At 37.8% G+C, this 22,219-nt stretch overlaps 1 protein-coding gene across 1 annotated transcript; it reads right to left on the reverse strand.

The window, feature by feature from the left end:
* Positions 1-14,933: 14,933 nt before the first annotated feature.
* Positions 14,934-22,108, reverse strand: LOC128019151 (major facilitator superfamily domain-containing protein 12). Its single transcript, XM_052605210.1, has 10 exons — positions 21,829-22,108; positions 21,442-21,473; positions 21,129-21,278; positions 18,478-18,657; positions 18,223-18,315; positions 17,485-17,577; positions 17,238-17,408; positions 16,307-16,401; positions 15,864-15,988; positions 14,934-15,590 (listed from the first exon to the last, which is right to left on the reverse strand). The coding sequence occupies exons 1-10, from the start codon at positions 22,106-22,108 to the stop codon at positions 15,511-15,513; spliced, it is 1,299 nt and encodes a 432-aa protein (XP_052461170.1). The 3' UTR covers positions 14,934-15,510.
* Between the last annotated feature and the right edge of the window lie 111 nt (positions 22,109-22,219).

Consider the following 22,219-nt stretch of genomic DNA (forward strand, 5'->3'; position numbering starts at 1 on the left):
TTGTTGAAGCTTAAAGATGCATCTTAGCAACAATACTTTCAACGTATCAATGTAATACCAGTCTAAATTACCGTCTAATGGCTGGATAATTTTCTGTTTAACTGCTGCTTAAGTGCAAGTGCTTTGCAGATTTAATATGTCAAATATATTTGAATTCTCTTTCCCCCTCAAATTGCATCATTGAAGTAGCAGTAAAGACTCTTAGCACATGTGGACTTTGCCTTTTTGTGGCTGTTTCCATGTAATGAAATCATATGTAGGTGCAGCGTATGATTGGCCAGCTCCACAGAGACACATATATATTTGTTGCCCAAGGCAAATCCCAGTCTCCAATACAACTTCACTTTTCCAAACAACTGCAACATGAGAGGAGGAGGTGAACATGTCTGGAAACTCTCTCTTTCTAAAGACACAGATCCAAGGCATGCAGTCCAATGCCAAGACTCTGCTCCTTCTTCTCAAGAGGACCAACATTTCTTTCACTGTTCTTGCCATCTGAATGCTAACTAAGGGCAAATTGTGCATAATCTTCCAATTTTGGATAATTTGTGGCACATTACAGTCACCTCCAGAGTAAGCCAAGCAATTCCATCAAAAACAAGTGGTTCAAATCAAGTCAGGCTCGCTCTAAGTGCACATTTTATTAAATGGTACATTTCAGGGTGCAAATGAGGAGAACAAAAAGGTTGATACAGTATGTCTTATAAGTATGTATTTCTTTTTTTATATGTGTGTGTGTATTTAAACAACATTTTCAACTGTTTCAGTCCAGTTAATGTGCTAAATAAACAGCAACTCTACATTAAACTGCTAGAGCTTTATAAATTAGGATCCTATTCTGACAGTACATCAACAAAATATAACTATCATCATTATTTGCATAAATATAACACAAAAATATGTAGTTTAGTGGTTCTTTAATTAGCTATAGTAAGCTAGCTGTGCTAGTGTTGCTAAAATAAAACCTGGAGTACGAGACCTTAAAAAAAAGAAGTGGCCATAAAATGCCATAAAAATTATCTTTTTTATCTTTTTGTATTTTGTTCCAAATTATCTGTATTAGCTAGATTTTATATAGCACTATTGTCGAGATGAAATGTGCAGTTTATTCATTTAATTGCAAAGTCAAACATGCAACATGCACACCAAATGTAATTACCGTGATGTACTTAGAACTTATGGCTAAACCCTCATTGAGAGAGCAAACATATGGATCCATAATACAGTAGATGCTACCATGATGACATGGTTCATTGAGCAGCCATGAACAAGACAGTCTGAGAAAAGAGCCTTGCTCAGCATCAAAAATCCACAATTTGCATAATGTTAGAAATTAATCACCAGATCCTCTGTGGGACCTCACTAATGGCTATTGGGTAAATGATTACAGTAATTGGCGAGTGATTATTCTGTGATAAGGTAATGACCCGGCACCCTGCAGCAGAGTCCAAGAACTCTAATTACATGCAGATTAGTTAGTGCATGTCAAGACCTCAGGACAAGTGCACATATTCTATCCTAAAGCAGCTACCACTAATGATCTCTTCATTAAATGAATGATATCAATTACATTTAGAAGGGATTAGCTGCTGATGATAGTTGAGTCATGAAAATCGACAATTATAGGAATTAAAATCAACCTTTCAAGTTATCTTTTTCCGTGCTAAGGGCCCTGTACTATATAAAGAGACAAAGCAGCAACTTCCTGCTTCATATCATATAAAACCAAGTGTTATATGTCTGTTTTAAGATGCTTCAAATGCAAAGCCATTTAAAATAAACATTACTGGTGTGCAAAATCATTTACTTGTCATTATACTTTCAGTAATTTTTAATAAGAAGCTAAATTTTAATAATACATTATATTAGGATGCGAAAATGAAATTAGATTTTTTTTTTAAAGGGATAGTTTACTTAAAATAAAAAGTCATAATTTACTCACCCTAGATAAAACTGTATGACATTCTTGAGGAACGTTTCGAATGTTTTGCCATTGTGGTCCAATGTTGTTTTCATTGTTATATTTTCACTGTTAAAAGAAATACATACATTTAAAAATATATATATATTTTTATTAGTCAGGCATGGAGCAACATACGAATAAGTAAATTATGAGAATTTTCATTTGGGGTGAACTATCCCTTTAATATTGTTTTAAGTACATTTTATTAAAACACAAAAATAATGTGAATAAAGATAATGCAGAGCAGATCATGCAAAACCTGATGTTTTGATGGCATCACACAAGCGAAAAAGTGTCTAACTATATTTTGAAGTGAGCAATTTGAAAAAAAAAAATACTAAAAGAAAAATATTGCCCATCTAAGTTCAAATCTATATGCCCTACTCAGTTCTAATGAAATGTAAATTATTTTTATGACATAACAGCTTTACATCACGATCAAAAGTCTGTTAAGGTTCAATCACTGGAAACAAAAAAGAAGGCAATATGAAATGTTTGACCCTTTACAGATGTTTGTCTGTGGTGTTGTGCTTTATCCCACTATGTGAATCATTTTCATGTGCTTTGTATTTCAGTTTTGGACACACCTCAAAGCTTAAATCCATTTTCCAACACAGATAAACAATGTTACATGCAGCATGTTTACAGAACTACAAAGATGATACATGAGGTTTGGCTTTAAGCTGCAGTGTTTGGGACTGGGACGCGGTCCAGTTACTGGGTGCCTTGAATAGAGTAAACTGGTTAAGTTTGTAATGAATAAAACAAAAATATAATGTATGACAAGCCGAAACGAAAAATCTGCAAAGGACCTGTATTGAAATCAAAGAGCATTAAAGTGACAAAGAGAATAAAGTAAAACAAATATTGGTGGAAAGTGAAGAACAGGTAAAAATCAAATAAAAAATGTCTCGGTTTTACCTATTAATTATTTATCTTAAGTCTAGTTATTAAAATAAATCTGCTATTATACATCATATTTTCTGGATAATTATCATATCAATGCCATATGAACGAAAAAGCAAAGTGTTGTCTCCACCTTGTGGTGACATGTAATATTTCAACCTAAAATAATTGTATATTTACCTATTGACAAAAAAATGCCAAATATGATTTATTTTTTATATTAAGATCTACTCTTAAATATGTTGAAGATGACACTGATGTAACAAATGAGTCAATCAGATGAATGTGTTGTATTTGATCCCCTTTTTGAACTTTTGCCATTTGGCCAGTGCTTCAGAGCCGCAAATACCAGGACAGGCACAAGAATAATTTCTTCACCCAGGCAATATTAACAGTATGGGTTATATATAGGATCTGTATGGGTTTTTAGTGGTTGATTCTTAACCCTCATATGCTGTAGTATCAACATGTTATGAACTGCATGTTGAATCAAGCAGATTGTGTTGGTAGTTAGTACTGCTGGGTACTAAAGCAAAGCACTGAATGGCATGACTAAACAAGTAGACACAACATCGCATGCAGCTGTCTGAAGATCCTCTCTCACAGATGGTGTCAGGATTATACTGGCAGGCAAAATGCGAAATAAAATATTTTCCCTTTTTAAGGTGGTGGATTATCCAGGGCCAACAGATTGCCTTTGAAAGCACTAAAGCCTCAAGATCCACTTGGCATGAATGGAAATGTTTAATTGTGAGGTTTTAAGACTTCATTTAGTTGCTCTACATTTGTAGTTACAGTTCTGCTCATAGGTTTGTATGCCTCTTGCTTTTATGATCCCTCTTATTGCCTATTCTGGAAGGGTTTACACAAATGTATGAGTAGAACTGCGTGTCAAAATGAGCTGTATTAATGGGTTTGTCCAAAAACATCTAAATCTGTTTTGATTTACTCACCCTAATTTCATTCTAAATCTATTTAAAATGTATTAAATATTAAAATTACTTGCACACACATTAATATAAGCATATTCAAATCATTCACATTACATAAAATTTAACAGCTACAATGGTGGGGAAGATTATCCGTGAATTACTTGGAATGTTTTTGCACACAAAGCCTGCGATATAGCATACAGTATAAATCATATGGATTATATTTTTGTCATTTTAAGAGCCTGGCAACCCCTTTGATGTTATTATGAGTATTATTATATTAAACAGAAGCCAGTCAGTCATATGGGTTAGGAACACATGTGGGTGAAAAACTGATGTCAAATTGAATTTTGGGTGAAATATAATTTCTGTAATTGTAATAAAAAAGGCAGTGACATGTATTCCCATTGTTAGATTGCAACATTACCTGTAGTACTACCAGTCAATAATAGCAATAAAGAAAAATTTATCATAGTATTTTCATGTTTATTGATGTAGTATCATGGTAATACCATGGTATTTTGGAGTACCAAAAATGATGCATATTTTAATCATTCAGCACTATGGTATATTTTAAACTACCATGGTGTTAGCATCATTATACCATTATATAGCCATACTGAAGTTACTAACAGCAATATAGTTGCATTTACACCAGGACACACAAAGTCACAGATCACAGGATCTCAAATCTGGTAAATGGCTAAAGAGACGTGTAAATGCCTGGGGGTTACACCCTCCCACCTCAGGCCAGGCCGGGCCAGCTCAGCCGGTACTGACTAGCTGCATCTGTGAGGGCTGTTAGTGTGTCTCCTCAATGACCATGCTCTCTAATTTTAGCCTCTGTGCACTCTCTACTGCTGGGAATGATTCATGTCAGTTTCCAGACGTCTGAAGTCACGGGCTGGAACCACAACCCCCGTGCTGTCCCACTCTCATGCTGTAGAAAATCACTACGGGGGAAAGATTCATGGGCCCTTGTACAAATTTTGCCATCCTCTCTGTTTTGAGTTACCATCAAACTCTCCCATTTAATGGGGTTTGGCGACACAACCCCAATGTGTGCTTCACTGCTTCCCGTTAAGTCTAAAGTGTTACGCATGCTGCTATTCACAACTCGTCCCATACTGCGTCACATCGGTAGATATAAAGCATAACAACAACAAAAAAGGTTCTGCTTGACTTGAAATGATACAGCCTTGAATAAAATCTAATAACTGATATATTTATGGTGCCAAACTGAGTCATCAGCAAAGCACTTGAGCCAACAATGAACAAAAAAAAATTGATTTTTGCGATTCTTTAAGGGATAGTTCCCCCAAAAATGAAAAGTCTTGCATTATTTACTCACCCTCATGTTGCCCCAAACCTATAAGCATTTATTCATGTTGAACACAAAAGATAACATTTTGAAAAAGCCAGTGGGGTTTTTGGACAAAACAGACAGTTTTAAAACAAATGTATTTATTAGTGTTACACAGACAGGCATATAGGTGTATAATAACAGAACGGTGAGTGAATGACAGCAGAATGCTTGGGTGAAATATCGACTAAAGCCCAGAGAACAACATGGCATAAAGTGCCCTACTACAACAACATAAAAAATTAAACTGAGATTGTTCTAATTGTGAATAACACATGATCTGTAAAAACCAGAATTTAAAGTTAAAACCCATTTACCCTGAGCTTTAGCTGAAGTGTAATTCTGCAAAAGTCTAGCTAAGTTGTAACCATGTTTATATTTAATTCAAAAAGCCCATTAGACAAACCTAATCTCCTTCCTACTTAAGGAAATCCCAAATTCTGAGGAGATGTTCCTTTGATTAATTTTTTTTATTTCTTGTACACCGTCTTATTTCATTGGCAGGAAGGCGATCAGAATTGACTGTATCCAATCTAGAACAATCTTTGGTTTCTGAGCTACAGTATAGTGATTAAAATGATTGTTCTGAGCTGCAAGTTGCCACAAACACACACACAGACACACCTGATCATTTAAGAAACCCAAAGGTTTTCATGTCACGCATATGGCACATATCAGTCTATATCACTCCATTTCCCTTGTTTACAAGAAGACCTCCAGCACTAAATATGAAAAGAGAGCCTATAGAAGAGCAAAGCCAGCATAAACTCCTCCACCCACACGTAAAATGCAAAAAAAAAAAAGATGAATTGCAGTCACTTTGAAAACATTTGTGCTTCTCTCTGTTGTAAGTTGATTTTCATTTTCCGCTTGTCAGATGTGATTTCAAAGGTTGTGGCTGCAACAGCACAACATGTGTAACCCACCCACACGTCCTGACTGAGCTGGGCACTTTGAGTCAAAATGCATCCCAAAGTTGCGTGTGCATTCAAGACTCTACATTCAGATGCATTACACCTGATAAAGTCTTACCAAACAACCCACAACTGCAAAATGCACAGAAGATGTATTTTAAAACAGGAGGAAATAAAGAGTTTGTTAGAATGTATACAAGCCATACTTGAGAACAACAGACATTTTAAGAAAATGTAATTATGAAACATCTTTACCAGACGAACCTTTGGGTTATGTATGGAACAGAAACAGTGAAACAGTTACAAGAAGGATAAAAGCATGAAGAGAAGAAGAGATTGAGTGAGTGAATGAGTAAGAACATGTGTGAAACACCAGCTCTAAGAGTAAGGTCATTTCTCAGACTGGGCTCGACAAACAATCAAAGCCCTTCATTTGTGATTAGTTATTAGTGAGGGTTTATAGCAAATGTTAATTGCCAAGTTAATTTAAACAAAAGTGTGGGTGGCTAACGCAGTAAAGAGAGAAAAGGAAGGAGGACAGAGAGGAAGAAAGCAAGCAAGAGAAAGATAAAGGGTGGGTAATCACTTTTGTTATAAAAGAGACGAAACAGCGAACAAAATCAATTTATTATCGATGAATAAATAAGCAAAACTGAAGACTTGAGCACTGAGCAAACAAAGAGAATTCCAACAGAAACTGGCTGAGAGAAGAAAAGAGCTCTCCAGTTCTGGAGAACACGCTAAGATAAGTTAAAACACAAAGCATGTGAAATAAAACGTGTACGGAATTGAGTTTCAACAACTTCGTGTACTAATAATAATGTGAGGAAAACAAAATCAGCCCATGTAGAACAGAAGCAGGCTCAATCTGTACATATTGTAATATATTAAACTGATACTCAAAGCAAATCAGCTTGAGTTAATGCCACATGTCATTTAGGAGCACTATGGACAGTAATGTCAGGTATGCATTAAGTCAAAGTTAAGTGCCTGCAATTCAAGAAAAAATATTTGATAACCTTTAAATAAATAAAATGCCTGTCTTTCACAATAAAGGGAGAGATTAGTTAAAGAACAAAAAAATGAGTCATTTTTTATGGAAATGTAATAAAGTCAATTTAGATTTTTTATTTTATATACATTTCATTTATTGAAATATTTCACTTTGTATACAGAAAATTATAAAGAATTATTTCAAAATGTATTTTTAATTTATAAGTAAAATTGGCACTAGATATTTAAGTCAGTTAACTTTTTTAGTGTTTAGAATTTTAGTAAAACATGTAAAAGGGAAAATAAAAATTCCCTGAAACCATGTCTAAGCTTCATCCCAACAACAGCGTTCAAAGTCATCTGAGGTCACCTGCTCACCACACTACAAATAACACGTCAGACCCCTCAAACAATTACTCCGCAGTCAATTACGTCATGACTGGTTTTAAAAAAGAGATATACATGTGAAACTCGCAACAGGTTAGCACAAAGTTTTGAAGTTTCCTTAAAGTAGGTTAAATAATAACACTCACCATCCACCAGGTCTTAGCTGTCATATCATAACACAGCTGCCATTTCACAGCGTTCTCTGCCGTGTTGCCACTCGTGTGTGTGATGCTGGGGAGCTCCATAAAGAGAGACGGATACAGGAAGCAAGGAGAGTGAAAAAGGAGATGTGGATGTTCTTAAACCGGTCCCAAACCCAGCCAAACTGGAGAAACAAGAGGAACAGAAGTGCAAATCCTCCTCAGCTGCCTCTTTCTTGCTCTCATCTTTACCTCCCTGTGTGGCACAGAGAGAGACTGGACAGTTTAGAGGGACAGAGAAGAGAGAGAGCGTGAGGGTGAGACCTAAAGGATTAAGATTTCGACAACAGTTCCCACTCAAGAGTCCTCACTCTCTGAGCACACCATTCAGACACCCAGACCACACCACCACCACGGCTGCTAGACAGACCAGCTAATGCCAGCTGTGTTAACAGTTACACATACCCGCATAGGCACACTCACACAAAACCACACTGCTTCGGTTTTATAAAGCACATGTATGAAAAAAAAAGAGTTGATGCCAAAAATCCTATGAGAATATAAACACAACATACGTAGTGCGCAGCATTTAAACATGCTATTTTCTTACAAGCACAGCAGGGCGCTTATACACCCACTTGAACAACAAGAAGTCAATCCTATGTCAAAACCTGACCACGATGATGTCATCCAGCATCAAACCTTTTTTTTTCTTTTGACCTTGTTAAATCACAAGTTTCTTATCTATACAGTTGTACAGTGAAGAGTTGAAGATGCCCCGTCTTCATGAAGTATCTCCATCTTTAAGACCATACAGCTGGCAACCAGAGAAGCAATTGATTCTGTCCTCTTCATCACCTTCCATTCATACAGAGCTGAACAGAAAATATTAATGCTGGGAGAATAATTTTTTTTTTCTGAAAGAATGTGGAAATTAAAATGCCCCCCCACCCCACCTCCATCAGCCACATGGCAATGAGAAGTCCGGCCCTTGCTCGGCCACAGGATTGCTGAGTGAGTTTGGGGGATATGTGGGCAGTGTTTGTTTGGTTTACTTGCTTTTTCTTTTCCTTTTTTTCATTTTGGAATTTTTTTGTTTTTATCATGCATCAAAGGACAAAGTGTCAAAAGTCCCCTCACAGCTCCCCACACACTTTAACATCACAAATCCAAAACACTGTTGAGATTAAAAATATTGCTATCAGCAAATTTAGTAATATGACACTGCGAAAAAAAAAAATGTAGGTGACTACAAAACAGAATCTATTATAGGTTATAAGTGAAAATGCAGTGCAGGAATTGGTTCGATTCAAATGAAGAGACGTTTATGAGTCAAGACAATAAAGGCTACAACAAACTTGAGGCACAAAATGTAAAATAAAACACATTTGCAAGAAAACGTAAAAACAAAAAACTAAAAAAAAAAACACTTTCTACACCGGGGGAATCAAAGCAAAAGTGGCAAAAACATCACCTGTTTACGGAGCCCCGCACATGACATGCAAGAAAAAATTAATAAATGCGCACGATTAATTAATTCCCTGGATGTACTAAAATGTGCACACAATAACTATTAAATTCCCTCGATTTGCTAAATCATTCCCTCGATTTGTAAATTGTGTACACGTTTTAGCAAATCAAAGAAACAAATTAGTAAACAGTAAACAATTTACAACTATTTTTTCCTGCATGCCATGTGTGGGGCTCCGTACCTGTTATTGTTGGAAGCAGAGCCATTTTTTTCACTGGCTCTGGTTAGGAAGAAGCTCAAACTTGTGTAGAAGGGCTACATAAGAAATGTTTCTACATAAGAAAAAATCCTTACCATCTCGCTCAAAAATGACCAAAGACTTTCTATATTTTTCGTATTTAAAACTTCGGCCTAGAAAATCGCAACTTTTTATTTTCAGTCAGTCTTAGTACACAATGTAAAGTCAAGTTTTAAATAGAAAAAATATAGAAACTCTTTGGTGTTTTTTTTTAGCGCAGTGCTAACGGTCTAATCAGATTCAATTATCTATTTAATTTAATGATTATTATTATGACTACTATTATTATTATTAAGCGAACATGAACTAGTTGTATTTTGTGTTTCAACAAAGAATAATAATGTCCCCCTGTTGGAAAAAACAGCATATGTTGATTAGGTATGTTTTGAAAGATGGCTGCTGATTTGAGCTGGTCTTTAGCTGGTCATGTGCTGGTGCTAAGCAGCTAGCTCCAGCTCAGGACCAGTTTAGGACCACCAGCTTAAATCAGTTCATGACCCCTCAAACCAGCAGCCAAAGCTTACTTCCTCTTAACTTTCATATTGCTTTCATGTTTCTATAAGGTGGATACATATTCTTTGATTATAATGAGTTCTATATGCTTTTGATGGGATGCGCAGGCGTAGCTTGTTTTCCGGTGTAGAAGGGAAATATCACACAAGCAAGAGTGTGAATTGGCTGTTGTCACGAGGCACAGGTAATCAGCCATGCTGATATTGAAAATTAATTTTATAGGCTACAACAATTACATTTTTGAGTGATTTTCATATTACACTGACTGTTACTTTGTCTATTTATTGCTCTGCTAACGTACATAGAAGAAAGCCACAACAGAATGAACAGTTTTGTGCCAACACACAGCAGTGGGCCTGAATGACTCAGTGTTTCTGAACAAATCAGCAGAATGAATGATTCAGTGACTCGCCCATAAAGAGGCACTTGTTCAGAGCTGTTCCTAGATTTCTGGGGCCCCTAAGGTGGATGTGTGCATTCATAAAAATCAATTTGAACAATTAAAACAATTTAGCCTATAATAGCATACTATAAAGAAACTGGTCAAAGTAAATAATAAAGCACTGCATAGACTTCACTGTGTAAATTTAGCATAAATGGATTCATACATTTATGAGCAATATTCAGTGAAGATCATCATATTATTCTCATTTTCTTTTGTTTGATTAACAGATGACAGACAGCAGCAGGTATATACAGTAGGATGCTGTCACGGAATGTTTTGAACAAATCTGTTGAATGAATAATTCATCATAAATTCACTTACTTGCCACCACCTATAAAGTAGATTGCAGAAAAACACCCACAACTAATTAACAGACTTTTTATAGAGGCTTGTTGGCCTCCAAGGTACATAATAATGCTACTGACTTATATTCGTGTCAGAGGGCAGTTTGCCAACCACAATTCTGTAAGGAGAGGATATTGGGTCAGACACTTCATCTCATATCCAGCATGCAGGAGAAAACAGAGCTCTCTGGGATGTTAAAATGAACCACATGAACCAAACTCACTTTTTGACTTTAGGGCATGACAATAGACAAAGAGCAAACCTCAGGCCAGAATGTCATTTTGACTAACCTAAATGATAGTGTGGACAGCTCCAGTCACTGAATCTGATTTGACCCAATATTCATGATGTTTATGCACTGCTGTCATTAATGACTTTAGCCTGTTTGTTTAAAATATCATCTGTCATGGCATATCAGCCTCTGCTACGATCATTGCAGCTAAGGTCTGTGTGAAATGAATCATGGGTGAAACCAATAAACAGCACTGGAAGTCAGAACAGCAGCTGATGCTTGACGAATTCAGATCCAGGGTCCAACAGGTTCAAGCAAGGCCTCCATCCCAGCTGGGGGCTCATGTACATTCTTTGGTCATCCACAATGATTTGTGATCTATCCTTATTCTGACAATAATCACATGCTCTCTGCCAGTAACCTTTTCTCTCTCTATAACTGCATTCTCTTAAAGGTTATTCATGATTAAACTCCACAGTCACTCTAGAGGACCCACTGAGCACCCGGAGGAGTTGTGGCTAGAGAGAATGGTTTGTAAGCCCAAAGGTCATGGGTTCGAGTCTCAGGTCCGGCAGGGATTGTAGCTGGGGTGAGTGAAAGTCCAGTGCTCTCTCCACCCTCAATACCATGATGGAGGTGAGACCCTTGAGCAAGGCATCAAAACCTCAAATGATCCCTGGGTGCCGCAGCACTGTGTGTGTGTTTGTGTTTCCCTACTCACTGCTGTGTGTATGCACTTGGATGGGTGAAAAGAAGAGCAAAAATTCTGAGTATGGGTCATCATACTTGGCCACAAGTCACCTCATTTCTTTCCAAGCAAACTTGTAAGGCCTATATTACAGTGGATTTTTCTTTATTTGTTTGCAAACCCTTAAAGCCCAGCTACAGTGACATAATGGACAAGATTGCAGCGGCAGGCATTGTGGGTTTACATCTCACCTTACCATTCCAGCGATATTTATGTAGTGTATACAGTTGTACACCATAATGAATTTCAAATGTACAATCTGATTCAGAATTTACTTTTTAATGTATACCTTAATTGTATATAAATCTATATTAAATTCGATTAACATGGCACTCTACGTAGGCTTGTGTGTGATTTTTTTTCAGTGACCTTTGAGTGGCACAATCATACTCTTGCAACCTTTGTTAACTAACGTCTAAATAATGAAGGGGTTTTGTTATTTAATATACAGATCATACAAGGATTAATTATGACAGAACTTGCATGCATTTGTAAGTCCATAGGGACACTGAACGTGGCATTTAACGCAGGACGAAATGTCACTTCTCAAGTTTCTTGGGAGGAATTAAATGGGTTTGGTTACATATCATTTTCAGCCATGGGAAGAAAATAAATCATACATTTATGGGAATATCGATATGAAAAGGAAAGACGAACATTTAAATAAAACAACCCGATGTTTAAATAGAGTTCGATATGGTCAGCATGGTGTTGTGCCACTGGAGAGCTAAATGTCAAGCTTCTGTTTATACGCGAGTATGACATGCTAGTTGTAATTTGAAAAGCACTAGAGGTCAGTTTTTGGGTAAAGTCCAGCTTGAAAAAAAAGAATATGATAGACAATGACATCCTCTTCATCCCTCCATCCAAATCCGCGAAAAGCACAACGTGGAAGACATTCTCGTTTTAAAAGACTCGCTCTCAAACTTTAGTAGCCTATATCAAATCTCAGCCAAATTCATAACATTTGTTCCACCACAGCTATCCAGCAAATGAGTTTGCCAAATAACTCTGGTCCCATCTCAATTGTATTTCTGTGGAACACTATATATTTTACTATGATATACTATATTTTTCTTTCATATGTATTTATTTGTATAAGATGAAAATCTCAATGTGCAAGATGTGGAATGTTAAGTTAAAATGGACTAAGACATTTACTATGGTAACTAGTTTCTACCAACATGCCATACAGATAACTACTGTCATAATAAACCAGTATACCCAAAATAACATGAAATCCAACTTTCAGCTAGCAAAAGGTCATTTTCCTACGAGATGCAAATGTGAAAGTCCAAATCTTGTGTGCGATGACTTGAACTCTCTGAATCCCTCCATACAGCTTCCCCAGTACACTTGGGTGGCTGTCCCCTACCTCTGCTCCCCTCACAACCTAATCTTTTATCATTCACACCACTCTGCCTCCATCCGAGTACAGACCATGGTCCAGACTCCAATTAGTGGTCACACTAACAGGCGGAGATGACGCCTGCCCCTCAAATTACCCACAGCAGCATGTTTAAAGACTGCAAGGGGGGTATTGCTGCTGGCACACCGTGGGCTGATACCCAGGAGTCAGGCAGCTCTGCTTTAATTAAAGGGTGAATTTGCATTTGTTTCTGCTGCTTGTGTTTCAGAAATGTATTTAAAATGGGAATACCACCCAGTATTATGACCCTAGTGTATTCAGGTATGACGGCGGGACAGCATTGATGGACTATTCAGAGCTCCAGGAGGGAAGCAGGGCTATAATCTTCAAAAATGTTTGTGGCACAACTTTTTATTTTTTTCTATGATAGAATCAGTGTGCCATAACCTCCACAAACATTATATAGTTCCTGCCCCTTTTAATTCTTATATGCTATTGTAATACTAGGACAGGGTTCCTCAAATGGAAACTGCAGGGGGGTTGTGAGTTGATTAAAAAAATGAATAATAAATTAAATGCAATGTAAAATTAAAATTAAAATATGGGGATCAAATTAATCGCAGTATATCTTTCACACACATATTTGCATAGTTTCCAATATTTTTGTGGACATTCCATTAGTATTCTGCCCAAATAAAATCTTGAAATGATAAAAGCTTGAAGGTTTGAGTCTTTGAAAGTGAAGAATAAGAAAATATAAGCATTGTAACTTGTAGTTTAAAAAAGCAAACTATATATTTTTTTACAGTACAACTGTAATTTACAGCAGTATTAAATGTCAGTCTTCCGTTTTATAATTAGAGTTCAAATAATAATAAATGTAATCAGTAATTATTAATATTTATGTGTTGTTAAATCTAAAATCTTAGGGGGTACTTCAAGTAAAAATCTTATATAAAAAAAATCACAGTAAGGTAATTAAATTAATTTAATTAATATTCATAACTTAATATTATATTTATTAATATTCTTTTGCCATCCCAAAGAAGCACAAAGTCACTTTTACGGAGTCCTTAGCCATCTTCAAGAATAGTCTTAAAACACATCTCTTCCATCTTTATTTGACTCTCTAACTTTAACACTCACTATTCTAATTCTATTCTTTAAAAGAAATCTAACTACTTTTCTAATCTTTTTGTATTCTATTTTCTTTTCATTTATTATGCAATTGTGTGCGTGTGTGTGTGTGTGTGTATGTGTAAAGACCTCTAACTAGCTTGCTCTATTATTTTATTTTTTTATTCTATCTGTTTTCTTTTTATTTATTATATTAGTTTAAATCCCATGCTACGTGTACTGTTTAACCTAACTGAGACTTGTTATAGCACTTATATATCATTGCTCTTTTGATGTTTTTGATTGCTTCCACTGTCCTCATCTGTAAGTCGCTTTGGATAAAAGCATCTGCTAAATGAAAAAATGTAAATGTAAATGTAAGTTTCAATAACAATTAATATGAAATAATATTATCCACTGTTTTCTTTTAATGACAAGTTAGAACATGCCCAAAATTAAGTTATTTTTCTACTTTGTCAATTTCGAAAATCCACAGCAGCGTGACAACAGCAGTGCCACAGTGCTCTTTAACATGTCTCCCTCTAGTGGATACAAATGTAAGCAGTAAACAGCTTAAAAATGGATTTGTTATTTAACTTAGCAGTGAATATTTCTTTGTTCTGGTCCATGGAATGTAAATGCAGAACTAATGACAACAGAATGACACCAACCCAAAACTAGTAAAAGTAAAAATGTGACGAATGTTTTGCAAGTATCACGTGTACCACTTCAACACAGTACGAGCATAACTGCCTGAACAAGCTTTACTGCAAACATATTTGTGCTATTGTAACTTTACAGCAAGTCACTTTGCATAAAAGTATCAGTGAATCTTTCAAGAATGGCCAGTATCTGTAGTGTATTCAAAAGGCACTTCAACACTAAAATCTTTGTTAAAAAAGTATTTTATTGTTATTTATGTATTAATATTATTTAATTTATTTGTTTATTTATTTTTTTCAGTCTACCAGGGGGTGGGATGGGTTGGGATAGGTTCTAAATTTGCACAGTTGCTTTTTGTTTTATACTATTGTTCCCAGAAGAAAATTAAATAAACAGTTGTTAACAACAAAAAAAGGCACTTTACAAAGTGTGCATACAAACTAGGTGTGTTTTTGATTTCCAGTGGAATCCTCAGAAATATTTGGGAAATCCTCGACAGAGCAACTTCCTTGTATGTGTTGTGTAATTGTTGACCTGTTTGAGTCGTCACTCCATGTGACAGACCTGAGCTCATAAAAACCTCACACAAAGAGCCTCTTGAGAATATAAAAACAATGCAAAAGAGAAAAACTGAATCTCCAAAGTGCTGAGACTAAGTGCGGCCCAGTGTTTCACAGAATGTTGAATGTTCAAGTTTTTAACACTGAATCGGTCAGTTCAGTTTTCCGTTGATCTCACTGCTGCTCGTTTCATCATCATCTGTACCCATCAGCCCTCTGATGACCGCCGGACCTGAGGAGATCGTAACAGATTTGTAGTAGGAATACAGGGGAAATAACCACATAAGGATATAGTGTGAATAAGTCTATTTACATATAAAATGCTTAGATGAAAGCTACAAATAAGCATACAATATTATTGCAAAATGCTAGCCAACATTGAGAGAGAATATACAGTATAAACGTTTTACAAAATGTATTACAACATGTTGATGTAACATATTTAATAAATAGGTTAAATACAGTCATTTTTAAAATGCATGTTTCCAAAAATTCCAAGACTCACGTTGCCGAATTGTAATGGGCCAGATGAGAATGGTAGAGAGACAGAGAGCTGCAACGCCAGCCACACCGCCGGTAATGATCACCATGACAGTGCGGTAAAACCATTTGCAGTCAGAGTCCAGTGTGCTGTAAATAAAGTGCAAAATAATGTGAGAAACTGAAGATGAAATCTACATAAAACATTGGACAATGAAGATTTATGCTCTTCTACTTTCACACTACTGAAAACACATAGACCAAATGTAACATACACAGTACAACAACCAGTGAACATTTGTCCTTAAATGAGACCAGTAGATTATCATAGCCACTGTGGATTCCAATCTGTATTCGGAGACAAGAAGGGTATTTCAAGATTCTACATTCCCAGCCACTATGGTCAGGAGACTGGAATTGGAATGGAAATGGAATTAAAGTGGAATAGAAATGCTGTATTGTACTCACTGACAGGGGTGTAAAGTCTGTATTATCATGACTCCAATTCCATTTGCCACCTTATCAGTGAAGCTCATAGCACCGTATACAAAAGCACCACTTTGCTGTAAAAAATAAATAAATAAATAAATAAAATATTTCATTAGTGCTAAAATATGCACAGATCAAAAACCATTCACAAGCAAAAGCAGTCCAAAACCTTACTGGTGGATTTGTATCTTGCAACCATGCAGCTTTTCCCTTCACAAGACGTTAACTGATGGACTGAAGTTGTGTGGATCATTTTTGTGATGTTTTTATCAGCTGTTTCAACTCTCATTCTGACGGCACCCATTCACTGCAGAGGGTCCTTTAGTGAGCAAGTGATGTAATGCTAAATTTCTCAAAATTTGTTCCAATCAAGAAACAAACGACTTCTGGATGCCCTTATGGAGAGTAAAGTTTCAGCAGATTTTCATTTTTGGGTGAACTGTTGCTTTAAATAGAGTTCATAAGAGTCATTTGTTAGCTAATTAGTCGTTAGCACTTGTGCTGTGTTCATTGCTGCAAAAAAACAAGGATGCACATTGTTTATGCTAAAGAGATAATATCTGATGAAACCACATTTGGACAAACACAAAGTTAGGATGACTGATGTTAGATTTTACATTTTAAACTACTGTCAGAATTGTTTTTTTGTTTTGTTTTTGTCGTATTTGCAAACATTTTAATTGCCTTTTGGAGCGCTGCATATTTTTTTTTAAAGTCCATTTGCTCAGGAGTTGACTGAAGTCCAATTTAAAGTTGAATAAAGTGCAATTTAAAGTCCAACTTGCCAAAAATTATTAAACAAGACCGAACAAAGCTGATTACCAACCAATTTCTTGTATTAATTGCATCTGATGTGTGCAAAGCCCCTCAAAAATAGGTTTATAAGTTATCACTTGTTCTCATCACATACTCTTTGATCTCCGATGAGATTGGCAGTCATGGACAGTGACATGACCAGAATGACAGCAGATCCAGCTCCCAGCAGCACGGCGGCTCCGTAAACCCGTGGACCCATGTTTGTGTCCACCAAAACCCAAAAGGAAAACCCCATTATGGGCACAAGACCTACAAAATAGGCCATCTGCAAAGACAGAAATTAAATATGAGGCATTCTGATTCACAGTATGTTGAACATGTGAGAGAAACCGTGAACTTACAGAGGTGCCGATCCATTTGTTAACAGGCTTCATAAGCAGAGAAGACACAAGCCCACTGACATACTTGACCAGGGGAATCGTTGCAATGTAGTTCTGCAAAAAAGAGAAGATGTTCTACTCAATTTTAAATCTGCTTTATTGTGCCAGTACATGCCTGGCCAAACCAGCTTCACTGTAGACATGTGGTTTTGTAATTAAAAGTACAAATACACTGTGTTAATGTTAGTTTATTTGTCTAAGCAATGAAAGTCGGTGTGCTCCATTGATCCATTGGATCCCTTTGGCTTTCATTGCATTAACTAAAATAAAAACATCTTCTTGTTATTTTAGCTTTATTTATATACCATTACAGTGTTCATTCAAAAAAAAATTATTTTAGTTTCAATTTTTATAATTTTGTAATGTGCTTTTTGTATTTTTATGGTATATATACACCATATGTTTCCATTTAGCTTAATTTTTTAATTTTGTTTTTAAAAGGCATAATTTCTAATCTGTAAGTTTTTGTTTGTTTGTATGTTTTTTTTTTACTTAAAATTCTAATACTTTTATTAATAATAGTTTTAGATTAAATGATGATTATGATTTTCTTTTCTTTTTCTGTGAACTATCCATTTAATATTCTCATGGTAACTGGGTTTTGATGTTCCACCACAAAAAAAATAAAAAAATAAAAAATAAAAACACAGGAAGATAACCTTTTTATGAGTTTGTTCTGGGAAGTGTCATGTTTCTCACCTTTGGAAGTGATAAAGAATTTATCAGATACATCGGGATGTATGTTTGGGACAAATTTACAATCAGTCTTGTGCACATGTATAGTAGGGCAACCTGGAGGAGGACAACAAACATACCTATATTGTTAATCAACAGATATTGTCAAATATTTCACTGTTAGGTGGACTTTTACTTGCTTGAAGTGTACATAATAAAGATTTTTGTATGTCTGTGTTTGCTGTTCATAGTAAAAGTGAGAAATCTCCATGTGATCACCTGATAGAAGGCAGGCTCGATGAGCCAGTGTTTCCATTGGAGCAGGGGTCCGGAGTTCTGGGAAGAGCTGGGGATGGGAGTCTCTTCACTCTCCTGAGGCTCGACTCCTTCCTCCTTAATTCCCATGTGAAAGATGACGGAGGTAACAGTACCGATGGCCCACATTATGAGTGCCAGATACTGTCACAATAAAGATAAAGCAGACATTACATGGACATTAAAACAGTAGATGATATTTAGAATAATGTTGGTTCCCAAACAGTTTCCATTCCTATTGACTTTGAAGCTAATGGGAACGGAAACTGAAATTGTTATAAATATCTTCTTTTATTATTTTCCAATAATAAAGGAAAGGACGTTTCCTTTGACTCAGATTGTACATGTCTTCAGCTTAATAAACTGATAGACTTTCAACTTGATCTCCAAATTGGGAATTTATATTTGCATTTACTCACTCGGAATGTGGTGAAAGGAATTAAATTATTTCCTTACGAAATTAACTCCCCAAGCCAAAACTCAGGAGCTCACAGAAAACAGATACCATTCTGACATGCACAGATAACATTCTACCATGCAATAAAACAATAAACTGATCTGGAAAAGAGATCTTCAAGGAGTGCAAACAACACCTAGTTACAGCCTCCTTCCTCCCTCTCCTCTCCTCTCCTAGCCTCTGACTCTCACTCTTCTCCTCCAAAAGCAAGAATATCCATATGCCATGTTATATCTTGTGAAAAGGTTGTTTTTTCCACTTCATGTTTAGTGTCATTTTAAAGGTCTTTTTGCGATTGGTAAAATGGTCTCTATTTCACAATAGTCATTTATATTATGAGAAAGATCAAGAACTTTTGTAGAATTGTTATGAATATGATGAATATGAATATGATGAATATGATGAGAATTGTGTTCTGTTCAGAAGGAGGTGTGTTCCTGTCACAGTGTCTGGGTTGTGTTCCCTGGGGTTCCACTAGATGTCCCCCTTTCTCACGGTGTCTGTCACCTTATCACTTCCTGTTCCCTTATTTGGTCACCTTCCTCCTTGTTGTGTAATTGATTGTTCCCCCACCTGTCTCCTGTTTCCCCATTTTCCTTCTGTGTATAAATACCCGGTCTGTCTGAGTCTTTGTCACGGAGTCCTTGTTTAATGTTACAGTTATTTCATGTCCGTCATCCTTGCCTTGCCTAGTGTTCGTGTTTTTGTTCATGTTATTTTTTGGATCTTCTGGTTTTGACCCTGCCTGGACTGTTTACCCCTTTGGATTTGCCCTCAAATAAACACCATACCTGCAATTGGATCTCTCTCTCTGTGTTTCCAGTACACAGTTCGTGACAGAAGGACTCCGTCAACATGAGATCCAGCGGTATGTCGTTTTTCCATTCCCCAGCCAAGATGGCGGAGCAGAGAACAAGGTATCTTCTATTGACCGCCCTCCGCCAAGAGGGCAATGAAGTGGGTGCCCTGGATCAAGTGTTCTGGTCCCTGGCTGAGGGCATGGGCTACAATGATGCAGCCCTTAAAGACCATTTCAATGGTGGGCTGGATGATCCAGTGTCTCAGGAGGAGATGGCGCAGTTAGAGACACTGGAATTCTGGGAATTCGTGCGCTGCCTGCAGCATCGGTGTCAGTGGGATGCCCCAGCCACTCCTGTCTCTTCCGGCGGGGTGGTCGTCAGCCCAGCACCACTGCCCAGGATGGCTACCAGTCAAGCGCCACAGCACAAGATGGCCGCTAACCCAGCGCCAATGCCCAAATTGGCCACCGGTCCAGTGCCACAGTACAAGATGGCTGCCAGTCCAGCGCCACAACCCAAGATGGCCGTCAGCCTAGCGCCACAGCCCAAGATGGTCGCCAGCTTAGAGCCACAGCACAAGATGGCCGACTCAAACTCTGAGTCGCCAGTCAAGGTGCCACCGACTCGCCATCGTAGAGGGCGGAGGACGAGGAGACAGGCTTCTACCGTTCTTCAAAGCCTGGAGAACGTTCCCGAGCGGGCCGCTGCCATCCAGGGGGACGTTCCCGAGCGGGCCGCTGCCTCCCAGGAGGACGTTCCCGAGTGGGCCTCTGCCGTCCCTGGGCGGTGCCCGAGGTCGTTCCCAAAGCAGTGACCGAGTCGAGTCAGGTTCCCGTGGACTCTCAGGAGTCGAGTCAGGTTCCCGTGGACTCTCAGGAGTCGAGTCAGGTTCCCGTGGACTCTCAGGAGTCGAGTCAGGTTCCCGTGGACTCTCATGAGTCGAGTCAGGTTCCCGTGGACTCTCAGGAGCCGAGTCAGGTTCCCGTGGAGGCTCAGGAGTCGAGTCAGTTTCCCGTGGAGGCTCAGGAGTCGAGTCAGGTTCCCGTGGACGCTCAGGAGTCGAGTCAGGTTCCCGTGGACGCTCAGGAGTCGAGTCAGGTTCCCGTGGACTCTCCGGAGTCGAGTCAGGTTCCCGTGGACTCTCCGGAGTCGAGTCAGGTACCGGTGGACTCTCCGGAGTCGAGTCAGGTACCGGTGGACTCTCCGGAGTCGAGTCAGGTACCGGTGGACTCTCCGGAGCCGAGTCAGGTGTTTGTGGACACTCCAGAGCCAGGTCCAGTCACCGATGACCCTCCAGAGCCAAGTCAAGTCACTGGGTGGTCTGCTGCTCAGTTCTGGAGGACTCCGGCCTCAATCACGGGGGCGTGTTGGTCATCGGCTCCGCTCTGGGGAAATCCGACGTCGACCACGAGGACGTGTTGGTCATCCGCTCCGACCTGGGGGAATCTGACGTCCACCATGAGGACGTGGTGGTCATCCGCTCCGCCCTTGGGGACTCTGCCGGCGACCTTCTCATGCAGGGTTTTAGCCAACATTATACATATAATCTTTCACATTCTCAGTGTGCTTTTTTTTTTTTTTTTTTTTTTTTTTTTTTTTGCTGAATTTAATGCTTAGATTTTAGGGGGGAAAATTAAGTCAGAATTTTTTTATAAAAATCGAACTCCTTACTTTTATAAAGATCTGCAATATCGTTTCAGATTCTGAACACATCAGAAATCACCAAGCCTTCCTGACATATCTTTCCAGTTTGCAACAATATAACATAAATAACAATAAAATATAATTAATTGAAGCATGACTTATTGGGGTAACTGTTTTTTCTTGTAATAGAACACTATAGAACTACATTCACTATAGAACAGGAACATAATTTGTTGGTAAATTTTTCTTGCCTATTTTCTTCCTAGCAAAAAATTAATGTATATGCCAAAGTAGAATTCAACAACTTTAGCCGTAATCTCTGTGATCAGCTCATCATCTCTCCATACCCTCTCCACATGGAAGTCACCTCTTGTACTTGTCACAAGATCACACCAGGTAAACTAAGCCACTAACCATCAGCTGACCGTGGAATGCCAATTGTGTGTTTCTTTCTCAGTTTTGCATGGTCCCCGATGAACTCAACGTGGGATGCCTCTCCGATTTCTTTAATATCAGGGCACTTAACCTCTAACAGGCCACAGGGAGGTTCTTCATTTGGGTCCACCACTTTGCCATCTGCACCAAGGTGTGGAGCATCAGGGTGGATGATGAGACCAGATGGAAGAATGTTAACGTCAAAGGTCTCCTCATAGCGGTGAAGAACCTCTGGCTCAAGTTTTAATCCTCTACACATAGCTCTCTAATGACCCCAACAGATGTTTACACACACTGTTTAATGCAAGATATAAATGCATTCAACCTGCAATTACAAATGCATAATGTTTTAATGTTTTAATCCCAAAAT

The sequence above is a fragment of the Carassius gibelio genome, chromosome A8 (assembly GCF_023724105.1).
Source record: "Carassius gibelio isolate Cgi1373 ecotype wild population from Czech Republic chromosome A8, carGib1.2-hapl.c, whole genome shotgun sequence".
NCBI lineage: Eukaryota > Metazoa > Chordata > Actinopteri > Cypriniformes > Cyprinidae > Carassius > Carassius gibelio.

Bases quoted from the DNA above. Each gene is read 5' to 3' on its own strand.
- LOC128019151 (XM_052605210.1), bottom strand. From the start codon at position 22,108: ATGTGTAGAGGATTAAAACTTGAGCCAGAGGTTCTTCACCGCTATGAG. The intron at 16,402-17,237 runs GTATGTGATGAG...TATTTTTTACAG, and splicing joins ATCTCATCGGAGATCAAAGA to CAAAGTGGTGCTTTTGTATA. The intron at 15,989-16,306 runs GTGAGTACAATA...CTTTATTTACAG, and splicing joins CAGACTTTACACCCCTGTCA to CACACTGGACTCTGACTGCA.